Below are 25680 nucleotides of genomic sequence, written 5' to 3' on the forward strand. Positions count from 1 at the left end.
TAATTTTTAGTCTACAAATTAAAAGAGAACATTAATAAATATGTTCTGATATATAGTGAATACAATATTATATTTATCAATAGTTATACCTATGTTTGCGATTAATTGTTTATTAATTTCAATCATCTTCTTATGCCAAAGCACGTCAAAATTTATCGCGCCATCTGCATTTTACATTACTTCATTTCTTATTTGCATCTGTGAAGCAACACACGCTTTTGAGTAATTTCCGCGGAGAAATGATACGGCATCTGCACGCATCACAGCGCATCAGCGACCTATCATCGCCGTATACGTTTTCTATTTGTTCGTATATACGTTTCCCAACTCGCAGACGGTATTTAAGCTAACGCTCATGAATAATTAGTATGGAGGAGCGACAAGACAGTTGCGCTTCTTGCGCGCATGAAAGCGCATCAGCATACTCTGCGGTACCTATATGCATTTTCTACACGAGCAGGCATCACTCATCTTCGCACTTCTGACTTTGCTCCTCCTTTTTCTTAATCCGAGAGAAAGAAATTCAAAATAACAGAGAGAAAACACTCTATAACTAAAGAAAAGGAAAAATTAAAATTTAGTAAACGAAAACATATTTTGTTGACTCTAATGATTGCGTATTCTCTCTATATTTAAAATTGTTATTAGAATAATATTTTTTTTAAATCTATGCGAATAATTGGAATATTATTTTTACTACAAAACTTTTTTTGTTGGGCAAATGTTCTGCAACTCCATTAACTGCATAAAAATAGGATAGATGCGTGAATGTGAAAAATGTTCAAGTTTTGACAAGAATATTTGTTTTGATATAAATTTCGAATATTAGAAATCTACATAAAAAAATTCTATAAGATCTTTAGATTATAGAAATTTATTTTTCTAAAATTATATTATTTTAAATTCTAATTCTAAATTATTTATTATTCTAAAATTATATTATAAACATTATATTATTTTTTAATTTGATTAATCCAAGGTACTATTCTATTGTTTAGATTGAATTATTATTTAGCATTTATTACTTCAAAAATACTTGAAACATCTCAATTTTTAAAGATATTATAACGTTTACCTTAAGGCAATTAGCATGACGAATTGAGCCGACGTCTGTAGTTTACGTAGCCACCTAAGCGGTAAAAGCAAAGATCGCCATCGTTATCCCGTGGAGCAACGGATGCTGAGATTGCATGTCGACCTCGATCTCAGGATGCACGTGGAAAGATAGAGGGGGAAAAAGAACGATTATATGCGGTAAGAAAAATTAGGACGTACATGTGGTGTTGTTCGATCGAGCCGAGATAAAGCGACGCGAATCGATTATATCGATCGCAAAGATCTACATCTATCTATGTAATCAACATACTGATTACATAGATCAACAGGAGCAACACGTGTCCGAAGTGTCAAATATATTTTCTAGCCGCATAAATACTCCGAAGTAGTGTAATAAAATTGTTATAGGAATAATATTTCTTAAACAGTGCTCTGTATTTAAAATTATATAGATATTTTAATATTTTATTTTTTCAATAATTGACTTTTAATGGCAAAAAATATGAACTATAATTAGATGATTATTTAATTATATATATGTCTATATTTTTTCCTATATTTCTTCATTTCTTATAAGTATAATTGAAAAATATATTAGAGCACAAAGGGTCAAACAAGTTTATCGCTGGCATTACCGACTTTAATTCACCAGCATTGTTGCACATTCGCGGATGTGCGCGTTAGTCATTCAATAAAGATTAAGATCGCATTCTTGAAATTTCTAACTCAATGAAAGCAAACGAAAGAGAATGCGCTTAAAAGAATAATTGCTTCGTTTCGACGCGAAATAGTTTCCGTTCACGAAAGTGTAAATTGCGTTCATCGATCTTCGTAGTTATAGTGAATCGATTTATATGTTTCCTTTTATCTATGTTGCAGATCGATTCTAGCTCTGATAATGCTGAGTGCAGCCGGTGTCTCGTCCTCTCACATGCCCGAAAAGTATCCTATAGAAGTAAGTTCTTATAGAAAAATTATCTTCTCTATTTATACGAATTGCAGTAGTTGCAGTTGTAAAATGTTTCTAAAACAATAGAAAAAAATTTTTTCGTGAAATTAAATTACAAAAATATATATACCAATTTTTTCGAAATTCTTTGAAAATTGAATTATTTATGTGAATTCGAAATTTTTTTTTACGCACATTATTATATTATATATTCAAATATGATATTTGAAAACAAAATAAAAAATAATAGCGAATATTGTCATTAATAAATAATAAGTCGGGAGAGATATTAATTGTCGACTTGCCACACGATATTATGACAAACTGGTTTTCATTGATTGAATCAATATTGATGTGGAAACATTGACAAATAATAACAAGGTTCGTGATTTGCTTTCGCGATCGGTTATCACAGCGATCTTGTTTGCTTCTCAACGAAAATCTTCGCCTTGCGCGCATATTAATCCAATTCGCTTGCGAGAATTAATACGCAATTACGTGGTCGCTATATCGAGAGGATAATTAATTGACATAGAGTAGAGGTCCCTAAATTACACGCGGGCGCAAGGCCACGGCGCGAGAACGAATGCAAACACGATCCCCTTCTCTCGTCGTTTGGTCCTCGGAATCATGGTATAATTAACCAGTCCGTTTATTCTGAAAAACGTTGTGGCATTACGGATGACACGAAAATAGACCGGCACGGCCTAGAAAACGCGGTACATTCTTGCCACTTGATGTCACACCTGCGACCCTTATCGCGAGAGTTTACGTCAAGGTCGAAACACTTCTCCGAAGTGTTTCATATATATATATGCATGCTTTTGCACCGATATCGCAACAAGAATTTGAAACGAAATATCAGAAATAATAATTATGTCGTTTTGCATTACGAATTCTTTGACAAAATATTTTCTCCACAAATGTTTTTTTCATCGTTAGCCAATTTTTCTTGAAACTTATATTTTTTCTTTCAAATCCGATCTACTATATAATATTTATCATTATAATCTGTCATCTTTAAGATGCACGTATTAGTTTCTCATAATTTCCATTGATTTTATATTACAATTGAATCTAAGCAAAAGCGATTGAATCGTATAGCTAGTTTTTCTTTCATTATTGTTCAATACGAAGAGTATTGTCTTCGCACATGAATTTATCCTCAATCAAGTACTATTACTCTATGCTACGCTATAATCTTGTTTCTTCTTTATGTATATCCAACGTGAAGTATATATTTCCTTCTTTGTGCATGGCTATACTGTATAAGTGCTGTGATTAACGTTCCGGAGTTAATGCCGGGGCATTAAGGAAGTATTAGTCTGTTGCTCTCGGGGTTAACGACTTACAAAAAAGCAGCTGAAAGCTCTCGTTCGAATCCGAAATTCGCCGTTAACAGAGACACGTCACACGATGTTTACGACAAATTTAATCGCGCGTCGTGTATTTTCTCTCCTACGAAATCTGAATCATTATATCGGCCCGTTAAAAATAGAAGTGATCCAGCAACGGTGGTCGACAAACGTCGCATTTAAGAAACCGTTCGAGATTTAACGGTTGTTATTCGTCTCGAAATCGACCATTTGTATTCTAGGCTCGAAATATTACGCGTATAGTTCACGTGCGAGATAGATATGCGTGAGATATGCGACTCGTCCGTTTGATTAATTAGACGAGCGTGATTGGAGGGAGGATCGGATATGTGAAGCGTGAAGCTTGGGAAATCCTCACGTGAGAATCGAGCCTTTCTTTACCTCTTAGAGCGATGCTGCATTAGCGAACTTCCGGCAGAAGTTAATACAACGGACAGCCCGTGGTGCGCGGAGATAGATCGAAACACCATAAATTCAGCGCCGTGTGTGCACAATAAGGTAATCGATCCTTCGTTTAATTAATCACGACAAGAGTCCGCGATACCGAGGTATACGCGGTCTAATTGGAATCTCGTTCGCGGTAGCGATATTAATTACCGAACAAACAGTTTGTGCTGTATGATACCGGCGTGTGTGATTAACAGGGAATACTAGACGCATATTATCTACTTCCATCTATCTCCATCGTTTAATTACTATCTGGATACTTGCTTCGCTACTTTTTTTTCTACAAAATCTATCATCTGCGCTCTTCGCGCTCGCGTGGCTGTGTTTCTTAGAAAGGCTGGATGTGATACAGAAGCGATCATTATAATCATTATTGAGGATTTCCAAGATTTCTGAGGATAAGTTGAAAAATATATTTCTTACATAAAATTGCGATCGAATATTTTATTATTGAATGGAGGATCATTTTATTAGTGTTTTTCTATACGAGTATTTTTAAACACGTTCTTTCACTTTTTACAAAGTTTTAATCATTAGCGGTAATCATTCATTTTTCGAACATAATGTTATCTCTAATGTTAGGTAACGCGTCTTTTTTAATATTTTTTATTATCGAAGGGAAGACCATTTCATTCATATTTTCCCATATTTTAAACGCGCTTTTTTATTTTTTAATCTAAGGTTTTTCTAATCTTAGGTTCAGACCTATACATGTTTTTTTCAATATTTTTTTATTGAATAGAGGACTATTTCGATATATATATTTTTCTATATTTTTAAATGCGCGCTTACATAGTTTTTAAATTGTTTTAATCAGTGTCGAACTCTGTCGTGTGTCCAACTTCGTCGTGCGTCCAACTCTGTTGTGTGTCCATTTCGTCTATACGAGTATGTACATATGTACTTACAACTCGGTCGTATGTGCTATGTGTACACATGACCATGTTGCATATACACATTGGACACTTGATTGTATTGCACACATAACATTATTACGCACTGATTATAACTTTGACAAATAAAACATTGTGTTGAAATATATAAGAAAATATTTAGGAAACTCATGACATAACATAAATGGCAACAAGAAAATTATGGAAAATTTATTTATTCCCGTTAATGATAATATTATCCAATAATGTTGTCGTTATATTTATACCATTCAGCAGTTATTATCGCAAGCGTGAACAGTTGTTGATAAAAATAGATAAAATATATTTTATATTTTATTTTTTTAATTACATTATTTTTATTATAGGATTGAATCACGCGCGCGTAGCTCGCGTTTGTTTTGTTCCAGTTTAAATAAAAACGAATATAAATTAATGAAATCTTCAAATTTGATAAATTAAAATTTTTTTGTCAGTTAAAAAATATACATAATTATATTAGCGAAAAGTAGATTTATTTTTATTTACGCAAAATATTAGCTTCTTTACGATTTTAAATTAACGTTTAATTTTTAATTTCTGTTGTAAGCATTATCATTTATTAATGCAACAGTGTTGATTGTTTTTCAGGTGTATCATATGTTACAAGAAAGAACGCAATTTGGAATTGGACGTGATAACAGGGTGAGAGGAACTTGGGGCACGTGGAGCTCGTGGAACGATTGTTCCCGATCGTGCGGCACTGGTATCCAATCTCAATCTCGCGAATGCGTCCCTTTACGGTGAGTGCATTAGTATAACAAATTACATTAAAGATTTCAAAATATATATAATAGCGGGATGTAGCATAAAATGTGAAATAACACATTTTAGTTTATGAAGCTAGCAATTTAATAAGAAAAAGAAACATGATGCTATATACATAAATTATAACTGCAACGTGGTTTTCCACGCGTTCCACTCGGTTGTGTTTTGAAGTAAAATAAAAGCGTGACGAGCGCTTATACATATATTAAGTACGAAGCTCAAGCCGCCATATGGCGCGCCGTCCAAATATCTTCACGCTCGATTAATGATTTCCACACCTTGGCCTCACCTTTGTCCTCGCGGAATGGGGGAAGGTACGCATCTTTCACGGGAGGTCATGGCGGGGATCGGTAATCGCGGTTCGAATGCAAAGCACCTTGCGACGATAATGCGCGGTCGATTCTAACAATAATCACACGCTTCGCGATACCGTTAGGGTCTCGCGCAATTTAGATCATAAGCACTCGCCGGGCGAGTCGCGCAATAACTGCGCGGAACTTTGAACTCGCGTGCATGAATACGATATTCCTATGGGATATGCTCCCTCAATTGATAGATCATCATCGATCTTCTTCGGTTTCCTTGTATCCGTGAAATACATACAGGGTGCCTCGGATTCATCGCACCTCTCGTGTCTCATCTGCACAGATTGTTTAACTATTTTATTCTGTAACACAGCTATAAGATACAAATTTTCTTCACAATCTGTAATATACTTCTTATAGCTGTGTTACCAAAATCAAATAAACAATCTGTGCAGCAAGGCATGAGACGCGTAATTTTTTAATAAACATTTTTTTAATGATATTTATTGTATATAGAAAAAATGTGTGAAGTAAGACGAGTAATTAAAATTTATTATAAAATGCACTTTTTAATTTTTTTTAAAAAAGATTGTAATATTATATTATAAAACGTGATTTTTTTTAATTGAATGAATTGATTTTTTTTACAAAATTTATATATTTTCATAAACATATTATATATGATTTTATTTACATCTTGAACATGAGAGCTTCGATAAAACTTCTTGGGACTTATACTTGAGATTGCGTACACCGTCATATTCGTACAAATATTTACTGTATACTCGATGCACGAGTACAAACTATTTACTTATTTAAGTGTACTTTCTCTAGCTATTTTTTGGTGAATTTTGTCATTGATGAAATCTTATTTTAAAGTTATATATCTTAAAATAAAAAATTAAATTAAAAAAACATTTTAGAGAGAATAAAAAAATATATATATATAAATATTAAGAAATTGAAACTCTCTTGGAAAACCACAATTTAATTCACTCTATTAATTAAGAGACAAATGCGAATGGTAAGTGTATAAAAATTTCAAGAAAAATAATTTTTTTCTTCAAAACTGGTGGTTGTGTTCAGGACACAAATTTTATTCGGTGCAACATCAAGTGTTTAAATAATCTCCGCGAGTTGAGATTTATTTTACATCTCATATTCCTCGTAAAAAAAAACATAGGCTAGAAAAATATCGGGAAGTCGCTGAATTGAAGCGAAAATTAAAATAAGAAATTAAATTAAAATATATGTGTGCAATTTAAATCAAGCTTTAAATTAGACTATAATTTTAGCATACAATTCCGCACACCCTATATGTTTTGTCCGGCTAGCTATAAAGCAGCGTGCAAATTACGGATCAGTAGCGTAAGAAGATTATACACCGGCAGGCCGACGACTCTCGCTAGCTCCTCTCGGGGGCAGAAACGTGTTGTTATCGCCGCTGACATTTACACCTTCGTAACGCTACCGTGAGCCGTTACGTGACTTGCAGTATGAATATCTCGCAAAGAGTCCATAGGAATAAATCAGGAGTATCCAATTTCTCGCAATTACATCGTCTCGTGACTTTAAACTTGAATTAACGATCATTTCACGGATGTTTAAGAATTACTAAATCACTTTACATTATAAAGGTAAAAAGATTTTAATGAATTTAGGAAAATAAAATTTATAGAAAAAATAAGAATAAAACAGTTTATGAGAGAAAAAAGAAGGGAAAAAATGTAAATTCGAATACTCAAATTATTATTATACTTAATTTGACGTGAAATATAAAAAGTGCAACATATCGAGCTATTATCCTCTCACATAACATAACAAACAAATAATTATTTCTTTCGCAGCATAACAGCATTAAATGAGATGCGCAGATAATTTATTCATTTTTATCGCAAATAGTCTCTCTCCTTTGATCTCGAGATTAGCATAATGCTCTGCACATATACTATAAAAAGTGTGTTTATACACTCGGCATTGAAAAATCGAGATGCATCGCGCGCTACTCGCTTGTGCGAGTCGATGTATGAGCTAATGCGAGCAATTTATTTCAGGAAACTTTTGAGAAAACGAAGTATTATCTCGGAAAATAGTACGAGCAGCGTCAGACCTATCTGTATCGGTACATATAAACGCTATCACACATGCAATACACAGGTAAGTCGCATATAGATAATCCTCAACTTATTAAGAAAGAACAGAAAAATTTTCAAAGTTATTAAGATTTTAAATTTTATAAAAAGGGATGAAAAAAATTTGTTTTTTTCGCTATCCCTTTAGAGGCTTTGTGCCTCTTCTCCTAATTCTCTTGTACGGATCTAGAATTATTTAAAGATTATATCTTTGAAATTTTTCGAAATTTGTGCTTAATCTATATCAGTATAATTATCGGTATTTTAATTTCTAAACTTCAAATAAAAAAAATATATTCGCAACGCGAGAAAAGATTCTTTCTGTTCAAGCATCCTTTCGAATTAGCACTCGCTCTGTTTTCTTATATCGCATGGTGGCCTTGTTTCTTAAGCGGTTATTAGAGCTCCGGACCGGCGATTAACTATGTAAACTTGCTCCATAAAATCCATATACACGCTCACGCGTGTCGCTACTTCTACGATGCCTTATATATTAACGGATGCGTCTATATCCACGTAGCGTGTGTGTGCGGGACACGCTCCTCAGGATTTTCCTCTCGACGGTGCGTCACGAGTCGCAAACAAATCATCGCGCCGGCCAATTAGGGATGCGCACGTCGACGATTTATATACCATGGTCCGGCATGCGTGTGCGCGTGTGCGTTGTAAAATTCATAAGAGTAATCACCATCTGCGAGACTAAAGATCTCCTTGTAATGGATGACTTTGTCCAGCGCATTGGGTAGAAAAAAAGAAAGAGAGAAGAACGACTCGCTGGTGTCGATTAGTCCTTGGTTGGTAATAAAAACCGCGCGATAAGATCTGTTTACTTCTGGACGTGTTTCGATCAAATTCATTGTAGTATACTTGGTTATCAACTATACTGTTTTGCATTGTCGTAAATTTAAAAAAAAATGCTGTCGAAAATACAAAATGGATGAACGTTGAATAACAATTTTTGTTAATGTAAGCTTCAAGTTAAAATTGCTACGAATTGTGCCTGAAATTAAAATACAGCGATATACAGTCGAAGTTGGCTTGAAAAGTTAACCAAAACCATACGGCTTCGTTATCCGTTATTACCTACCCTTAAAAAAGCGGCGGCGCCTCGCTGCAGTAATATTTATCTTCGTGCTCGATACCCGGGACTACATTTCCGAGCTGCATTCGCGATTCGCAAACATGCCCCCGGGCAAAGTAACCACCGTTTCGTTCGCCGGCAATTAATAGTCTACCCGGAAATTGCAATGCGGCCGTGCACGTAGCGCACACCACACACGTGCCGGCATTCGCATGTTTGCGCGAATATACGAACTTCCTCTCGGCGTATACGGCGGCGCGGAATGCGAGTTCTTCTTTTTCTTTTTCTCTATTTTTCGCCAGGCCGCAAATAATTTTGCCTTTATTTACCCACGGTGCTTTGGGAAAAGCGCGACGTGCCGTAAAAAGCGACGCGATCGATCGCACCGGGGGTTACTTTTTTCTCTCCGGAAGCCGGACCGTCTCCTTCTTCTTGGCGTATACTCTTCCCCGATCGATCCTTAATTACCGCAAGTTTAATTAATTCATTATGCGTTTGTGCAGGAATGCCCGAACTTTACGGAAGACCTGCGGGCGGAACAGTGTGCCAAGTACAACGGGAGAAACTACAAGGGTCGCAGTTACGTCTGGGTGCCTTTCGTAGACGGTGAGTCGGAAAAAAACCGATTTGACAGTTCCCGATTCTATATAGGGAGAGATTAGTACCTCTTTAAGATTTATATTGTTTAACTGATATGATAACATAATACATCGATATAGAAGAGATTACATAATTCAATTCATTTATTATTATTATTATAATTTGAAAAAAATGACAGGTAATCAGCTGATCACAGCGAGATATGCCAATCACCAGTTTTTAATATTCGATGTTCTGATATTCATTTTTATTAAGATATATAAATATAAAATAATTCTCTTGCCTCTCGAAAAGTATATACGATCTTATAAAATGAGAGACATGAGAAAACAGATGAGACAGTTCCCAATTCTATAAAGGGAGAGAAAAGTCTTTAGGATTTATATTCTTTAACTAATAACATGATTACATCGATAGAAGTGATATATAATCGAATTTTAAATAATTTAATTCATTTATTATTATTATTACTATTTGACAAAAAATGACAAAAGTAATCAGCTGATCGTAGCGAAATATGCTGATCACCAGTTTTTAGTATCTGATGATATTCCTTTGAAGATATACATATAAAAGAATTCTTTTTGTCTCTCGAGCAGTAAATACGATCTTATAAAATAAGAGGCATGTGCGATATTAAAATGAGCCGATGACGTCGGTGTCCGACCGATGCGACGATGACGCGTATACAGCTAACGGCCAGGCCCGGTGACCTAACTTCCGCCTGGCCTAATCGCGATCACTGTTGTTCTCCAGCGCCGAACTCCTGTGCGCTCAATTGCCGTGCAGTCGGCGAACGTTTTTACGCAACGCTTGAACCGGCAGTAATGGATGGCACGCCCTGCGACGCTCCGAATCTTCGCGGACGCAGCAGCAGCAACAGCGGGATTTCGATGGAACGCAACAGCGAACGGTGGCTCTGCGTCGCCGGACAATGCAAGGTATATGAATATACGCGAGCGATATGTGCGAGAGGAACGACGCCGGAAATTAATGACTGACCAGGGTGCGATACGATACGATCGACGAGATCGCTATTGACCCGTACGTTCAATCGTGCTTTCGGCCCTTCGCCTTTCCTTTCATTTCTTTTTCCTGTCGACATCGGGGTTCATTGTACGCCTGATACAATTGGGCATTTATCGATCAATGATGATCGGAACTATAGAATTTTCTCCGATTTTTATACGAATTTCGAAACGATCGGTTTTTCTCGATAGACATCTCGAACACTTTTAAACAGCTATTTTTTTTTATAAGAAAAAAAAATATTTTTATATTTTAGAGAGAGAATGTATTAAGTCTATTTAATATCTCTATCTAGAAAAATATCGTGAAACGCAGTGTTGGAATATCCCTCTTTATCGAGAGTAGAGCTCGACAAAATTGGAGCGAGATTGCGCCGCATATGTTTCCTAAATGAATTAGATGCGACAGCACTGGAAACTTGCATGTGTTTGCCATTCAGCCTGTAGGATGTGACGGGGTGGTGGGTTCCGGCGCGACGATGGATGCCTGCGGCGTGTGCGGTGGCCAGGGTAGGGGATGCAGGTTGTTCGAAGGCATCTTCATGGAACCGATTTTGCCCAAGGGTCATCAGCAGGTGACCACGATTCCCAAGGGCGCTATGTCACTCAACATATCCGAGCTACGATTCAGCAGCAATTTTTTAGGTAGCGTCGACGATTTATCAAAGTAAAATAATTATAAATTAATAATAATATGAGAGAGATAGAATTATCCCTTATTTATATTTAAAAAATTCTTTCACTTAACGAAACCATTAACAATTTCTCATTTAATCGACGAAACCGATCGATAAAGTAATATATTAAGTGTGTTTGGTTTAATATGCATTTTTCAAGAAATTAAATATGATCTTAACATTTTTTTCTTAAATCTCTTATTCAGAAAGATCGCGTCATAGAAAATCGATAAAAAAGAGTCGCTGCAAATTGTCGTAGACATTTTTATTACTTCTGAAATAAAATACTAGCATATAGCAAAAGGCGCGAGTAATATTAAGCGGTTTTTGCTCGCGATACTGCAACAGTGGTATGCTGGTTAACAAACGATCGATCTACTCGCAGCGTTGAGAGACAGTAACGGCAGTTACATCCTAAACGGACCGTGGTCTTACAGTCCCAGTGGTACTTATAAAGCGGCTGGTACGATATTAACATACCAGAGGGGCGATAGGAACCGTATGGAGTGTATCTTGGCGACTGGACCGTTGAACGAGTCTTTGCATTTAGAGGTACTGCCAATGTTATCGTCTTTTCGTTAATCGTATCAAGGACAGATTAATTATTCGATATTTTTTAAATCGGCCAATAGAGCCCAAGCGCGAAAAATTAATTTTTCGGAACTGTATCTCTTGGTTTGAGTTCTTACTAAGTTCCATATATAAATTAATCTCGAACTTACATATGGAGAAAAATAGGCGAGAAAAATATAGGTCCGAATTTTTTCTCCATATGTAAGTTCGAGATTATATATGGAACTTAGTAATCTCAAACCAAGAGATACAGTTCCGAAAAATTAATTTTTCGCGCTTGGGCTCTATTGGCCGATTTTAAAAATATCATATATTATTATTATTATTAATATTGAGAGCCGACAAAATATTTCTAGATTAATTATTCGTTCAATTACATAGATAACTTATGTTACATTTTGCAAGCAACTTTACTAATGAATTGTTAGCTCTCTCTAATTCTGTTAGCTTTATTTATTACGGTAATTACCATTTCTATTTGGATATAATTTGAAGATAAAATAATTTTTGCACGTATTTGAGTTATTTATTATTACACGTTATTTGCATCTCTTATATTTGCATTGAAATTTTCACTCATAAATATATAAAATATATTTTTGATCGTAATTCTAATCTACAATCGAATCTATTTATGTTATTAATATTATTATTCTCACATTATATCATGTAGATCTTATCCGTGGAGTTAAATCCAGGTGTTTTGTATAAATTCATGCTCCCCATGAAGGAAATGCCAGACAGTAAAGCGGTGATTGCACCGCCACTGCTTGTCGCAGGTAATCATTTCGTCGTCATTTAATTATATATAATTAAAAATCATCGATTAATAGCCCGTAATGTTTTATTCTTTTTCGCAGGAACGAATGATCAGGGCAACGAGATACCTAGTCCAGATAGTCAAGTGACCGTGCGGGTACCTGTTACAAGAATGTAAGTGCATGCGCTCTTAATAAAACCTCATTAAAATCTTTAAAGCGGTATATTTTACAAGTTGTTACCATTTCTCAAAAATGCTCGACGCTAAACATTAGAATTACAAATTACGTATCTCTGATATATTAATTTATTAAATGTATGTATATTTTTTTCATAATTTTAATCCATTTAAAATAATAAATTAGTAAAAAATTATAACGCTCTTATATATTAAAATAATAATTGTAAAATTAATGTAAGAACAGGTAAACTCAAGAGCATAAATTATTAGGATGTTAGTGAATATTATAAATTTTTATTACTTCCCAATTATACTATATTAAAACAATTAAAACATATTAATACAATTAAATCAAACGTTTCGACTGTACGCAGTCTTCATCAGTGGTGTCATATAGTATTAGTCAATACACATCATCCAAAGTTGTAATCGTTCGCATCATCCAAGTTATTTTATATATGATTATAATTAATAGTATGAATTGCAATCGTTCGCATCGTCGAAATGTTTTTTTAAAATTTTATAATTGACTAATACTATATGACACCACTGATGAAGACTGCGTACAGTCGAAACGTTTGATTTAATTGTATTAATATGTTTAATTGTTTTAATATGGTATAATTGAGAAGTAATAAAAATTTATAATATTCACTAACATCCTAATAATTTATGCTCTCGAGTTGGCCTGTTCTTACATTAATTTTACAATTTTATTTTAATCCATTTATCTTGAACAATTTTCTTCTTTTTTTGTGCGTCTTTTTGTTTTTATTTATTTTTTTTTTTTTTAATCGTAACATTTCTATAATACATCTTATGGCGAGTCTCTCATACAGCGTTCGGCTCGAATTCTGCTTTGTACGACACGGAAATCTATGCGAGAGCTTCTCGCGAATCAAGCCGCGCGATTTGTCTTCGTTCGTTCAGCACGCTGCTCTCTCTACCTTCCAGATCAAATCGGCGGAGCGATTTATCTCCAACGCGTCGCGATCGCGATCCGCACGACGGACGGAAGGAAGAGATGAAGCATCCGCCGACTACGGTGATGGCGGGCGATCAGCCAAAGTCAAAGACGACGAAGAAGAAGAGAAAAAGGAAGTTTGCTTGGAAAGTAGTCGGCCACGCTCCCTGCTCGAAGGAATGCGGAGGAGGTAAGAATACAATAATTGATCGCCCGTAATTAATATCAAGCTATATTTATGTGGAGAATATTACGTGTCGTAATTTAATTTACGATATCATATCATTTAGCATCCGAGATTTAGAAGCAAAATAATTTAAGTATCGATTTAGTACATTACAGGGCAAATAATGAGTTGCAGTTTATGAAAATAAGTTTTTTTCAAGCAAAATATTTATTTCGCAGTTTTAATATTTAGCATGGACACGCGCTTTAATTGTGTTTATACTGTGCAAACACTGATGAATATTTCAATTTTCGAAACGTGATGCGCGGTATTATAATTTCAATTTGAGATCGGCGAGTTTATATTAACTTCCAATATCACTGATAATGCATTTTCGTGTATCTCTCGTATATTCCAGGAAATGCAATATTGCAGTGTTTAAGAAATAAATAAATTTAGCAAATAAGTATTATTAATGCGTACGCGAAATATATTCTAAATGCACGCGATTAAATATTTGTGATTGTCCAACACAAATGTTTAATTGAGCGCCATAGTAAAGCTTGTTGATAAAATTAACAACTACCATGTATTTCGATATGTAAGCATTTTTCTGATATGTGAAATGTGTTTTTACAACATTTATTTATTTATTTAAAATTATTTATTCATAACATTTAATTATTTTCTGCGATTGTCCTTTCTAGTATAAAAGCACTTTTGAGGGGGAATAATTGAAATATTATAATAAAAGATAAATATTACAAACATATAATTTGAAAGTATAGCTGTATATGATATTATAAGTATTACATTTAACGAATATAAAAAATATCGTTAAATACAAAGATCATATAATTTCAAGTCATCATTTTGAATCTTTCGTAAGGAGCCGATTAAACGGACAATTAAGCAAAAAGCGCCGGGATAATTAAGGTCATTACGAAAACGACTTTGTCTAGACATCACCGAGGCATTGCGTGGGAAGTGACCCGAGATATGTTTCGTTTCGGTACAATTGCACACATTTTATCGTGTAACGAACAAAAATTTTGGGTGAAATATTTTTAATCTGCTTTATACAATAATGGAAAAAAAGCTATTCGCTTAAAAATTATTTTTTTACATAAATCCGGGCTAGAGATATAAAAAGAAATAATTGAAAAAAAATCAAGATAAACGAAACAAATGATTGTAGACGTCTGCAAAGATATGCAAAAACACATTTTGTTTTTGAGATGCACCAGCCGGAAATCAATTGATACTCGATGCATTGATACTTTCTTATTTATTTGACGTCCAGACATTGCAGACGACAGCATCGATGTTACGATTCAAATAAATGTCGTAATCCAAATTGACACGATACGGGCGGAAAGCTACGGTTAAGAAAAAGAATGCGATAGTCACGTCAATCATAATATAAAATATTCCTGTCGCACTTCATTTTATCCGTGAAATTTTTGTCACTAATATGAAATTGAAATTTCCTTAATAAAGATATCGAAGCATTAATGATTTCTGAATTAACTGACTGAAAATGAAATGCTCTTTACAATTTCAGCATATATTCTTTTCATTTAATTTTAAGATTTTATTTTAATAGAATTAAATTTTTGTCACTATATGAAATTGAAATTTCCTTAATAAAGATATCGAAGCATTAATGATTTCTGAATTAACTGACTGAAAATGAAAAGCTCTTTACAATTTCAGCATATATTCTTTTCATTTAATTTTAAGATTTTATTTTAATAGAATTTCCACTGCAACAATATTTTTTATCTTGTATTAACAATTTTCCAACAAGACTAATATCAACTTGAATTTTTACACAGAAAAGTTTAATTTTTAATTGATTGAGGGTGAAATAAGACGCGAAATCTTGTATACGCCCTATCGTTTGTGCAACTCGGTGCATCTTTACTTACAGGTATACGTACGACGATTTTAAAATGCATTCGTGAGAGTAATCAGACGCTTGTCAGCGATAAACGTTGCCGCAACGTGGAAAAACCGACTCATCCTCCCCCATTGCGATGCAATGATCATCCCTGCGCTGCCAGGTATCTCATCGACATATTTCTTTCTTCAATAGATCCTCCAATATCATCGTGTCCTCTTTCAGCAATTTTTTTGACGCATACTTATATTTAATTGTTAAAGAAATTGTTTGAAAATCGAGAACCTACATTTAATTATATTTTTGCGAAGGAAAGGCTCTTTCAGCAAGTTTTTTGATGCATATATTTAATTTAAAAAAAAATTGTTTAAAAATCGAGATCCTACATTTAATCATATTTTTGCAAAGGAAAGGTCGACTTCAAATATATCGAAGAATTCTTGAGTCTAGAAAATTGCAATAATTTTATATATAAAAATCAATTTATCACACAAGTTTGATTCTCGTACTCGATGAAGTGAAAATGTCATTAGATGGCGAGCCGAACAATGGAGCGAATGTTCGGTCACTTGCGGAATCGGCGTCAGAACGCGAAATCTCGAGTGCGTTCAGGAGCTGAATGCAAGATTGACAATGCGCGTTGCTGCCGGTGCGTGCATTCAACCGCCAGATTTAAGCACTACGGAAGCTTGCAATCTGCCCTCCTGTCCCAACGCGGGCCCAGAACTGAGGCATATGCCCTCACAATACGACGCACCCAGGTGGGATGTGGGCGTTTGGAGTCCGGTGAGTCATTAATCTGTTCGACGCTTTTATCGTTGAACTGCTGTTTTAGCGGTTTAGAAGTAGGTCAGAAAATCATTAGGGATTAGAAGTTAGAAATCTCTCCAAATAGAAGAGACAGTCTTAATTAATATCTACTATCAGTCTTAACTTTCAGTTACCTCTCTGGGTTACGTTAACCCATATCAAAAATTTAAACGTGTAATTTTGGAGATTTTAGAAGATCATTTTTTCTCAAATATCTCGAGTCGTAGAAATCTGGTGACATTTGTACCGATATATTCTTTTTTCTTACTGTCTGGCGTATCGATTGAAAAAAATACTTCAAAATAGCTTGTTTAGATCCAAAAATATAAAAAAAAAGACTCTGGGTTACTCTAACCCATGAGTAGTAAAAATAAGGTGGCCAAAAATGAGTGGTAACTGAGGGTTAATAATCGCTATCACTGTTGTGTCTTTTTACACATCAAAAATCAGAAACAATTTATGCAGATTGAATACTTTAATAAATATTAAAAATATTTTTGTTATATTAATTATGTAATTCTTAATGTTTATTATAACGCGTGTTTAACACGCGACAAAATTAGTTGTGGAAAAATATACTAAAACGTAAGCTCAAAAGTTATTAATTTATATGAATGATAGCGCAATAATCAAATTCATTATAAATATATTGTTATAAAATTAAATTTTTTATGAGAGCGAATTTATTAATATTAATTTTTATAAATGGCTATTGGGACTCTTTACTTTAAATTGATTTCAATTGAGAGATATCGTATCGAGTCTCCTATTTGTCACGTAATTGCACTTTTTAGTGTTCGACGACATGCGGTCGTGGAACTCGAAATCGAACGGTGACTTGCATAACGCCCGGAGAATCCTGCTCATTAGCCAGTAAGCCGGAATCCCAAAAAGCGTGCGAGATTACAGCTTGTAATGAAGCAACAGACGTGGGACATCATGCACCCTGGCTATACTCAGAATGGTCTTCTAAAGTATAAAACGCATTATTAAATTAATTTCACTAATTACATGAGCAAATAATGAATATTAAATTAAAGAGAGTACCTTTGTTAAAAAATTATGAATTCTGCATTAGATTTTTAAGAACATTTCACATCCGATATATTTTAACTTCAAGCATAATTGAATTTTATTTTACATTTCTGCACTTTGAAATAAATGAAGAAATAAATACATTCATTCGGAATATGCAGCATATAGCATTTGTCGCTGTTGCAGTGTTCCGCGGAATGCGGAAATGGTTTGAAAATCAGACGAGTGGCATGCGCTGACGGTAGCGAATTATTTTGCAATCCCAAAGAGAGACCGGACACGGAGATGCATTGCTTTGAACGAGGAACGAACTGCGATCGAGCCAAGTGGTTCGCCGGCCCATGGACTTCCGTTAGTACAAGATGACTCAGAAAATAAAACGCTCGCTTCGTGGCAACACGTAGTGCTAAAGTGATCACCGTAGATGACATTAATTTTTTAAACGAATCTAATTTTCATTTCAAAATGCATGATTTTAATTACATATAGAAACAATTGCACATAATTTTTATATTATAATTTTATTCTTTTAGATGATTTAATATAAGAATAGAAGCAATATTTTTTTCTTACTAAACAATTCTTTATCTTTATTCTAATTATTATATAACATAATTTTATAATCAATATATAGCAATATATGTATATAATCTCTTACATTAATTTTTTCTTATGCTTTTAGTGTTCTGTCTCGTGCGGTATCGGCATGCAACATCGAGATATCGCTTGCATAGTTAGAACAAATGATGAGTTTGTCGTATTATCCACGAAAAATTGTAGTGATCCGAAGCCAATGACCAAACAAGTTTGCAGAGTTTCGGCATGTTCGTCGGAATGGTTCACCTCGAATTGGTCGACGGTAAAATATTTAAATTATATTTCAAGATTTTTTCATTAAAAAAATTGTTTTTCTTAAGAATTTTAGTTTAGGAAATGATTAACGTATGCTTGTATCTTCTCTTTAGTGTTCAGCAACATGCGGGATCGGAGTACAAACACGACATGTACGATGCATCGTCGAGGGCATTAGTAGCACTAATTGTTCAGAAATTAATAAACCAAACATGGAACAACGATGTAACTTGGAGCCGTGTAAAAAGGAGCTGCCAGTAGCGAGCAAACCACCGAAAAGTAAGAAAACTCACGCTATATCTTTCCAATTTCGATTCTTTTTAATTTTATTAATTATTATTAATAATTACTATAATAATTTTAGCAAACATTATTTAATGATAAATCAATATAATAATAGTGAGATATTATCACTTGTTAATAATAAGTTTAAGATATGCTTGATATATATATATATATTTCAATATTACATTTCAGAAGTGCACGAACCGTCCGAGTGCGTTGACAAGTATCCGAATTGCGACTTAGTAGTAAAGAACGGTTTGTGCCGAATTAAATATTACAAGCACTCATGTTGCCAATGTCGCCAGTAGGCAGCAATTTTGCGCCGTTTATTCAAAATTTTATAAATACGAAATTAGTGTTCATGAATAAAATATAAATATCATGTCACACAGGCAAATTATGCCGAGCGTAAGACTGCTACAGAAAGACGATTTCTTATGTATAGTTTTACTAATGCGCGAATTCGTATTACGCGTTTTCTTATGTAGTCGTGCTTTCTTTTGCCATAAGAGTAATTCTCATAGAATGCAACATTTTTTTTATTTCAAAGAAAGTTTCAAAGAAATCGACGAATTTAGAACGCGTTTATTTTTTTGTTTTAATTTTTCATTTTAATTCTACGAATTTTCAAACTTTTGGAAAATATTGAAACTAAGTATGCTCTGCTGATTGAAACATAAATAAATGAAACAATGAAACAATGAAATAAAATAATAAAATATAGATTCAGAAAAAAATAGAAAAATATCCTAAATTAAAAATGATAAATCTTTTTATTAAACATAGAGAGAAACTTTTTTATGAGAGAAAGCCAAGCCTCGAAAAATTACTTTTGATTTTTCGGAGGATTTTAAATATAGTGAGAATACTTAAATTTTGTATTGTTTGATATTGTCAGTTTTTTTGTATGATAATATCTTGCAATGTGTGTGATATGATACGTCCACATGCAGATAAACGTGTACGGATCGTTTACATCGCTTCGTATGCACGTGCGAGATATCTGTGTTATCGTCGCAAACAGGGGATGTAGGGCCGTAATTTTATCGATTCGGAGTGTCTATACATACACACTGTCAGCCCTGACGCTTCTATATGCAGTATCACAAACTTAATTTTTGTGTACTCTTTGTCGAGCGCCACGTTTAACATATTCAAAGTGAAATAACAATGTGATTTCATTATTGAAGACCCGAAATATATTGAAGATTAGAAAAATATAGAAAAATAAGAAAAATAAGGGAACTCCAAATTCGTTTCTCTTTAATATCATATTTAACAGTAAATATATATCTGAATTTTTTTATTTATTTAATATGAAAATTTATATATAATATGTGAATTAGAGAGATTTTTATTACATTTCATTGAAGGTGATGCCATAATTGTGGCTAGAAATTTCAATTCAATAAAGTTTAATTTATTATATAAAAAAATTCTTCTAAATTTAATTAAATATTGTATGTATGCATTAGAGACATCTGCCATATACGGTTTTATTTAAAAAAATTGCATTAAATTAAAAATTATATAAAATTAATATATAGGTATGAAAGAAAGGGTGGAGTATACATGGTAAAAAACATGTTATTCTTCTCTAAATATATCATTATTTTAATTTAATTTATGACATCACCACCAAAAAAGTGTATATGTTTTTAATGCGTTTTTAATTTAGCTCTGATGTGTTTTGAGTGGTGCATGCTATGAAGATAATCCGATTAAAAAGTAATATTTTCGAAGACGAACACTAATTGTAAGTCTCAAATACATCCAATTACATCCGTGGATAACGAGCCTCTCTTTGCATGCACGTTTGCGCAAAACCTGTATGCTCATGGAAATCTCCGAAGCTACTATATCCGCCTCTGCATCGATCGCGTAAAACGAAACAAGTTTCCAGTGAGTCCATATTCCGGAATCAACATGAAACGATGTAAAAGGTGTCGTTCGAGCGCACAGCCTTGTGTTACACAGACCAGAAAATACGTAGGAATAAAAAATCAGCGGTGCTTGTTTCCGAAGAAAAACATTTTATCACAGAAATATAATTGCCTTCTGTGTTGAAATGTAGAATTTCATTAGATGACAATTTAATGTGGCAACGTTATTGCGCCACGCTCGTACTTGAACAAACTCGAGCTCAATCAAGAGGAAAATAAATGTTTTTTATGTAAATAAGTTTGGAAAATACACAGCTTGTTGTATATACATTAAATGGCGAAATAATGTAATAAAGTACTAACGTCACGATATAAAAAATTACGAAAGCATTTCTTCTAACAAAGCGTAAATATTTGTTAATGTTCTCTTTCATTCGTTGTAGCTTCGTGATTCAAACATTGATTTCTTCTTTTAAGAATTAATAGTTTCTTTTTAAACATATTTTTATGTTTATAACTATTTTTATATATAAGTTAAAAAAGTTGCAAAAATGTCTAATTTACGTTAAATGTTGGTAAGATATTCGTTTTCTCGAATTAAAAAAAAATGTATAAACAAATGTTTGATCTCGAAGGAATTACGAATGTTATAACTCTTGCTCTGCATACGTCACTAGGTATCGAATAAATTCATCAGTAAGATAATTAAATATGATAATATATACAATAATATAAATATATACTTATATGTGTAGATTACATGAACTCGTCCTTAGATTTTATATATATATATATATATATATATATATATATATATATTGTATATTTCACCACACCGGGAAAATTAGAGTTATTCTCTACATTCTATATCGTCAGCATACTAATTCGATGTTAAACTCGTTTTTAATTGCGTCGTTTTTAATTAGAAACATCTGTTAACGCATTAATATTAAGCTGTCTAGATTAATTAATCCAAACCGTATCATTGATTCTTTTTATCAATTCTGAAGGATTATTTGAATGAATTCTGTATTGAATTGTATTCCTCATATCTCCATCTCGCTCAGATTCCCTATTTTTACCGCAATTACAAATTATTTAAACAAAACTTTTATTTATTCCATTTTTGATTATCAATTTTACATCGGTTTATTTATCTTGGTTACATCAGGTAAGTGCCTTTCATAATTTTTATCTACTTTATTTGATAGTTTGTTTAACATATTTATATATTAACATTTTACAAATTACATTAATATTTATGTTAATTTATTATTAAATTTGTGTAACAAATGGGGAATTTATGCTTATATTTTATTTAAATTAATTGTGCCTATAAATTGTAAAAATATAAAAATTTTTAATTAAAATGCTTGTTTTAGATATACAATTGATTTTATTGTTTTATGTGATTTCATTATCTTTATCGTGATATGGTATATTTTTATTGTTTAAATATATACACTTTTATTATTTCATTGTTACAATTTCTATCTTCTACAAACAGATGTTCCTGAGACTACATAAAGTTCCTTGACGAATATTATCATATTTCATTATTATTATTACATTTGAAATCTAAATTTTTCTAAAATTTTTTTCTTTTTTAAATTTAAGAACGAAAACTTGCTCAATTGAACATTAATTGCAAGTGTCCGTGTTTTTCTCGAATAATTGGAATAAAACTGATGTCACTTGCGAGTATAATGGTATGATAAATATTTACCATTTCTTACGGACATTATCAAATAATGCAATTTTACATGCAAAATGATAGATTATGGGAAATGCTTTGGAGAAATGCTTTAATGCGAATATGCAAATGCGACGATAGTCTATTATTAATTATGGCAGTAATTATTTGAATGTTAAATGTCAATATGTCTGTGATATAATGTCTTATATACATATATTCAACGAAATCAACATTATTAACTTTACTTTGCTTGCAGAACAATTGCAAAAATTGTATCTATTTCTCATTGTCAGTGGAAAAAACTATCACAAATATCTGTTTAAATATTTTATAAGTATTTAAGTGCTGTATTTATAAAATTCTAAATGTGTTCTCTTTAGAAAAACAAGCAAATGTATAATACTTATATTTATATCGTATTAAGATACAGATATATCAAACAGGCAAAAAAAAATATTGTACAGGAATTTTGTAAAGAAAAACCTTTTGGAAAAATATTTTATCTATTTATATACAATTTATTAATTGATTGATTTGTATAAATAATAATTGTATATTTGATTGCAGCACTTTTTTGTCTGTGTGAATTATAATGTGAATTTATAGAAGTCATTTTCAACGATAAACAAACTTATTTTTGAGATAGTACACTGTACAATATCACTATCATTAAGAAGTACGAAGATGAATATAGTAAATCACTCGTGCTCCTTTATCGAGACAAAACGTCCACTAATGTTCATAAATATATGTTCTGTGTCATCGCAAACACATATGTCTCAATCGCGTAGCTCGACTATCGCGAGCGTGATCTCGTCAAAAACTGTGATACAATCGTAGTCTGCAGGAATGAAGTACAACGAATAATAACGAACAATTAATGATCATTACAATAAACCAGCTGCTCCAAGAAAAAAAAATTGTCTGGCGCTTTGTAAAATTGCTTTCGTGTCACTTGTAGTGCAATAAAAGCCTTAATCGAAAACAGTATTATACGACAATCATATTGCAATTGTTGTATAATTAATCGTGACAAAATTATACATTATTAAGAATATAATTGTTATGATATTACAAACGAGAATGATTGGAATTATAAATGGAAAATTTAAAATTTGACTACTTCATAATCTGCAAATGTATTATGTCAAGAATCTTTTTGCTCGTATATATAGTAACATTTAAAAAATGTCTCTTTGTATAAAAAGATCTATCCTCAATTATACATAGAAAATCGGAACTATTTATTATATGTTCGAAGTATTTAATTTACATGGATAGAACACATATGACTAACAAGAATAAAACGATTTTTTGTTTATTTTTTAACAATTTATTCAATGCTTTATAATCACGCAAATTTCTATGCTTAATTAATTAGTTAATTAGTTCTCGTGTATTTTATAATGTTATATTCTTGCAGCATATAAATAATCATCGATTTCCCGCAATTTTCTCTTGCAGTGTCACTATAATGTACGTGCGATTTTACTAAAGATCGTTATTCTGCGCATGAATCTTATACGGCATATCTTCTAAAATAATATAGGATGCAAGTTTCTATTTAAGATAAATGGGCGACGTGAAACGAATCATAAGAGAATCAGACTGATGAAGAATGAATATGCATTATACTTATGTATTACACAGATTGTAATTACGTACATGTTTGACGTTCGAGCGCTCTTGAATATTAGATATTAATAAAGCGGAAATCAACAAACACCTGTTTTTGCTCAAGGAAATTTGGAGAAGCAATGAATTAGATGGATATTAACAGATTGGTTGGAAATAAATATCATCCTCTCTTTTCTCCTTGTCATTTATATTTAAAAAAACCATACAGACTATATATTGGGCATAATCGAATAAAAATATATGTTATTATATGTTTTTTTCACAAATCAATATTTTTAATTTAATATATTAATTGCTTCTTTGACATATTAGCATTTATTTTATATTAAATGAGATAATATATAATTTCCTTTTAGCAATATACTCATCGGCAATATAATCAAATATTTTTACATAAATTAATTAATTGGAATAATCATATGCAAAATGAAGTGAGTTGCTCTCGAAATAAATTTTTTAGTATTTTTAGTATCTCATTCGTGTAAAATTAGATGAACACATGAGAAGTGAACACATGAGAAGGAAAAGGAAATAGTATATTGATTTAATAAATTAAATTTTTTTATTAGTTAAAAATAAATTTTTATTTTTTTATAGCCAAATATAGATATATGTTTGATATTATTTTATTTAATCCATCGTATGTAGAATATGAGGAAGTGTTAAAAAATAATAAATATGTATTTAAGACTTGGGCAGATGGCAAAATGGTAGGCAAGTTATGGAAGAGATATTTACTATATAATTCCCAAAATCTTATCAGATGTAGGCTTATTTTATTTAGTCGTTATTAAAGAAAATGATTCTGAATACATCCTAAGTGTTTTCCAAAAATTAGGTATGTCTAGTAAAATTATTCGTGAAAGGAAAATAAGAGAAAAGTACTTATATGTATATTTTACGTTTTTGTAAAGTTATAGATAAAAAATTGAATATAAATTAACATTACGTTAGAGATATAACATCTACAGATATTAGGACACAGTGCATTTTATATTTTTAATATTGTACAGGAAATAGATTATGTTTCATCGATGATATAAGTTTACATATCCAATTAATTTCTGTGGTGATAAATTAAGTGCACTGAAAATGCAACGCATTGTATCTCTTATAATATAGACGTATATCATATAATATTATTTAGATTTATAAAATATTATGTATCATAAAAAATTGCAATTAATATAATTATATTTCTTAGAAATATATAATATTCTTATCCATATATTTTTGTTCCATCTTTAGGATCTTTTAAGAATTAACAGATGAGTGATTGTGTGTAGGTAAAAAAAAAAAATCGTTACTAGATAGCTCTTTTTTACAAATATCATAATTTATTTTAAAGTTCTTAAAATCTACATTGCTGATATCGAGATATGCAATAAATATCATATCGTATCGGTAGTCAGTATTATGAGCACTACCGCCATCCGAGAAATTTTAGAAGATGGAACGACAGTTTGCTCTGTTGATAATTTTAGAACAGCTCAAATTAAACATACAATTTTGATAACAATGAATGTGAAGTACTAACACTCTAGACTCTAGACCATAATTATTGTCTGTTTATACATACATATATAT

The 25680-nt window shown here is 32.3% G+C and overlaps 1 protein-coding gene across 4 annotated transcripts in view; it reads left to right on the forward strand.

Annotated features, from left to right (window-relative positions):
- LOC114937993 (thrombospondin type-1 domain-containing protein 4) overlaps positions 1 to 21867 on the forward strand; it is a 77277-nt gene extending 55410 nt beyond the window's left edge. For 2 of the 4 annotated variants that reach the window (XM_085486121.1, XM_029311687.2), the window contains 17 exons: positions 1936 to 2011; positions 5349 to 5500; positions 7885 to 7987; positions 9547 to 9649; positions 10400 to 10584; positions 11112 to 11316; positions 11734 to 11900; positions 12595 to 12700; positions 12782 to 12854; positions 13816 to 14015; positions 15925 to 16057; positions 16428 to 16680; positions 17499 to 17678; positions 17926 to 18090; positions 18422 to 18598; positions 18705 to 18870; positions 19069 to 21867. In XM_085486121.1, coding sequence (XP_085342247.1) covers positions 1936 to 2011; positions 5349 to 5500; positions 7885 to 7987; positions 9547 to 9649; positions 10400 to 10584; positions 11112 to 11316; positions 11734 to 11900; positions 12595 to 12700; positions 12782 to 12854; positions 13816 to 14015; positions 15925 to 16057; positions 16428 to 16680; positions 17499 to 17678; positions 17926 to 18090; positions 18422 to 18598; positions 18705 to 18870; positions 19069 to 19184 — 2560 coding nt within the window. In that variant the 3' untranslated portion in view covers positions 19185 to 21867. Of the gene's footprint in view, positions 1 to 1935; positions 2012 to 5348; positions 5501 to 7884; positions 7988 to 9546; positions 9650 to 10399; positions 10585 to 11111; positions 11317 to 11733; positions 11901 to 12594; positions 12701 to 12781; positions 12855 to 13815; positions 14016 to 15924; positions 16058 to 16427; positions 16681 to 17498; positions 17679 to 17925; positions 18140 to 18421; positions 18599 to 18704; positions 18871 to 19068 lie in introns of those variants that run through there. The other 2 variants (XM_085486122.1, XM_085486123.1) reach the window with 2 other exon arrangements.
- The last annotated feature ends 3813 nt before the right edge of the window (positions 21868 to 25680 follow it).

This window comes from Nylanderia fulva, unplaced genomic scaffold, assembly GCF_048542155.1.
Source record: "Nylanderia fulva isolate GAGA-0341 unplaced genomic scaffold, ASM4854215v1 Scaffold4, whole genome shotgun sequence".
NCBI lineage: Eukaryota > Metazoa > Arthropoda > Insecta > Hymenoptera > Formicidae > Nylanderia > Nylanderia fulva.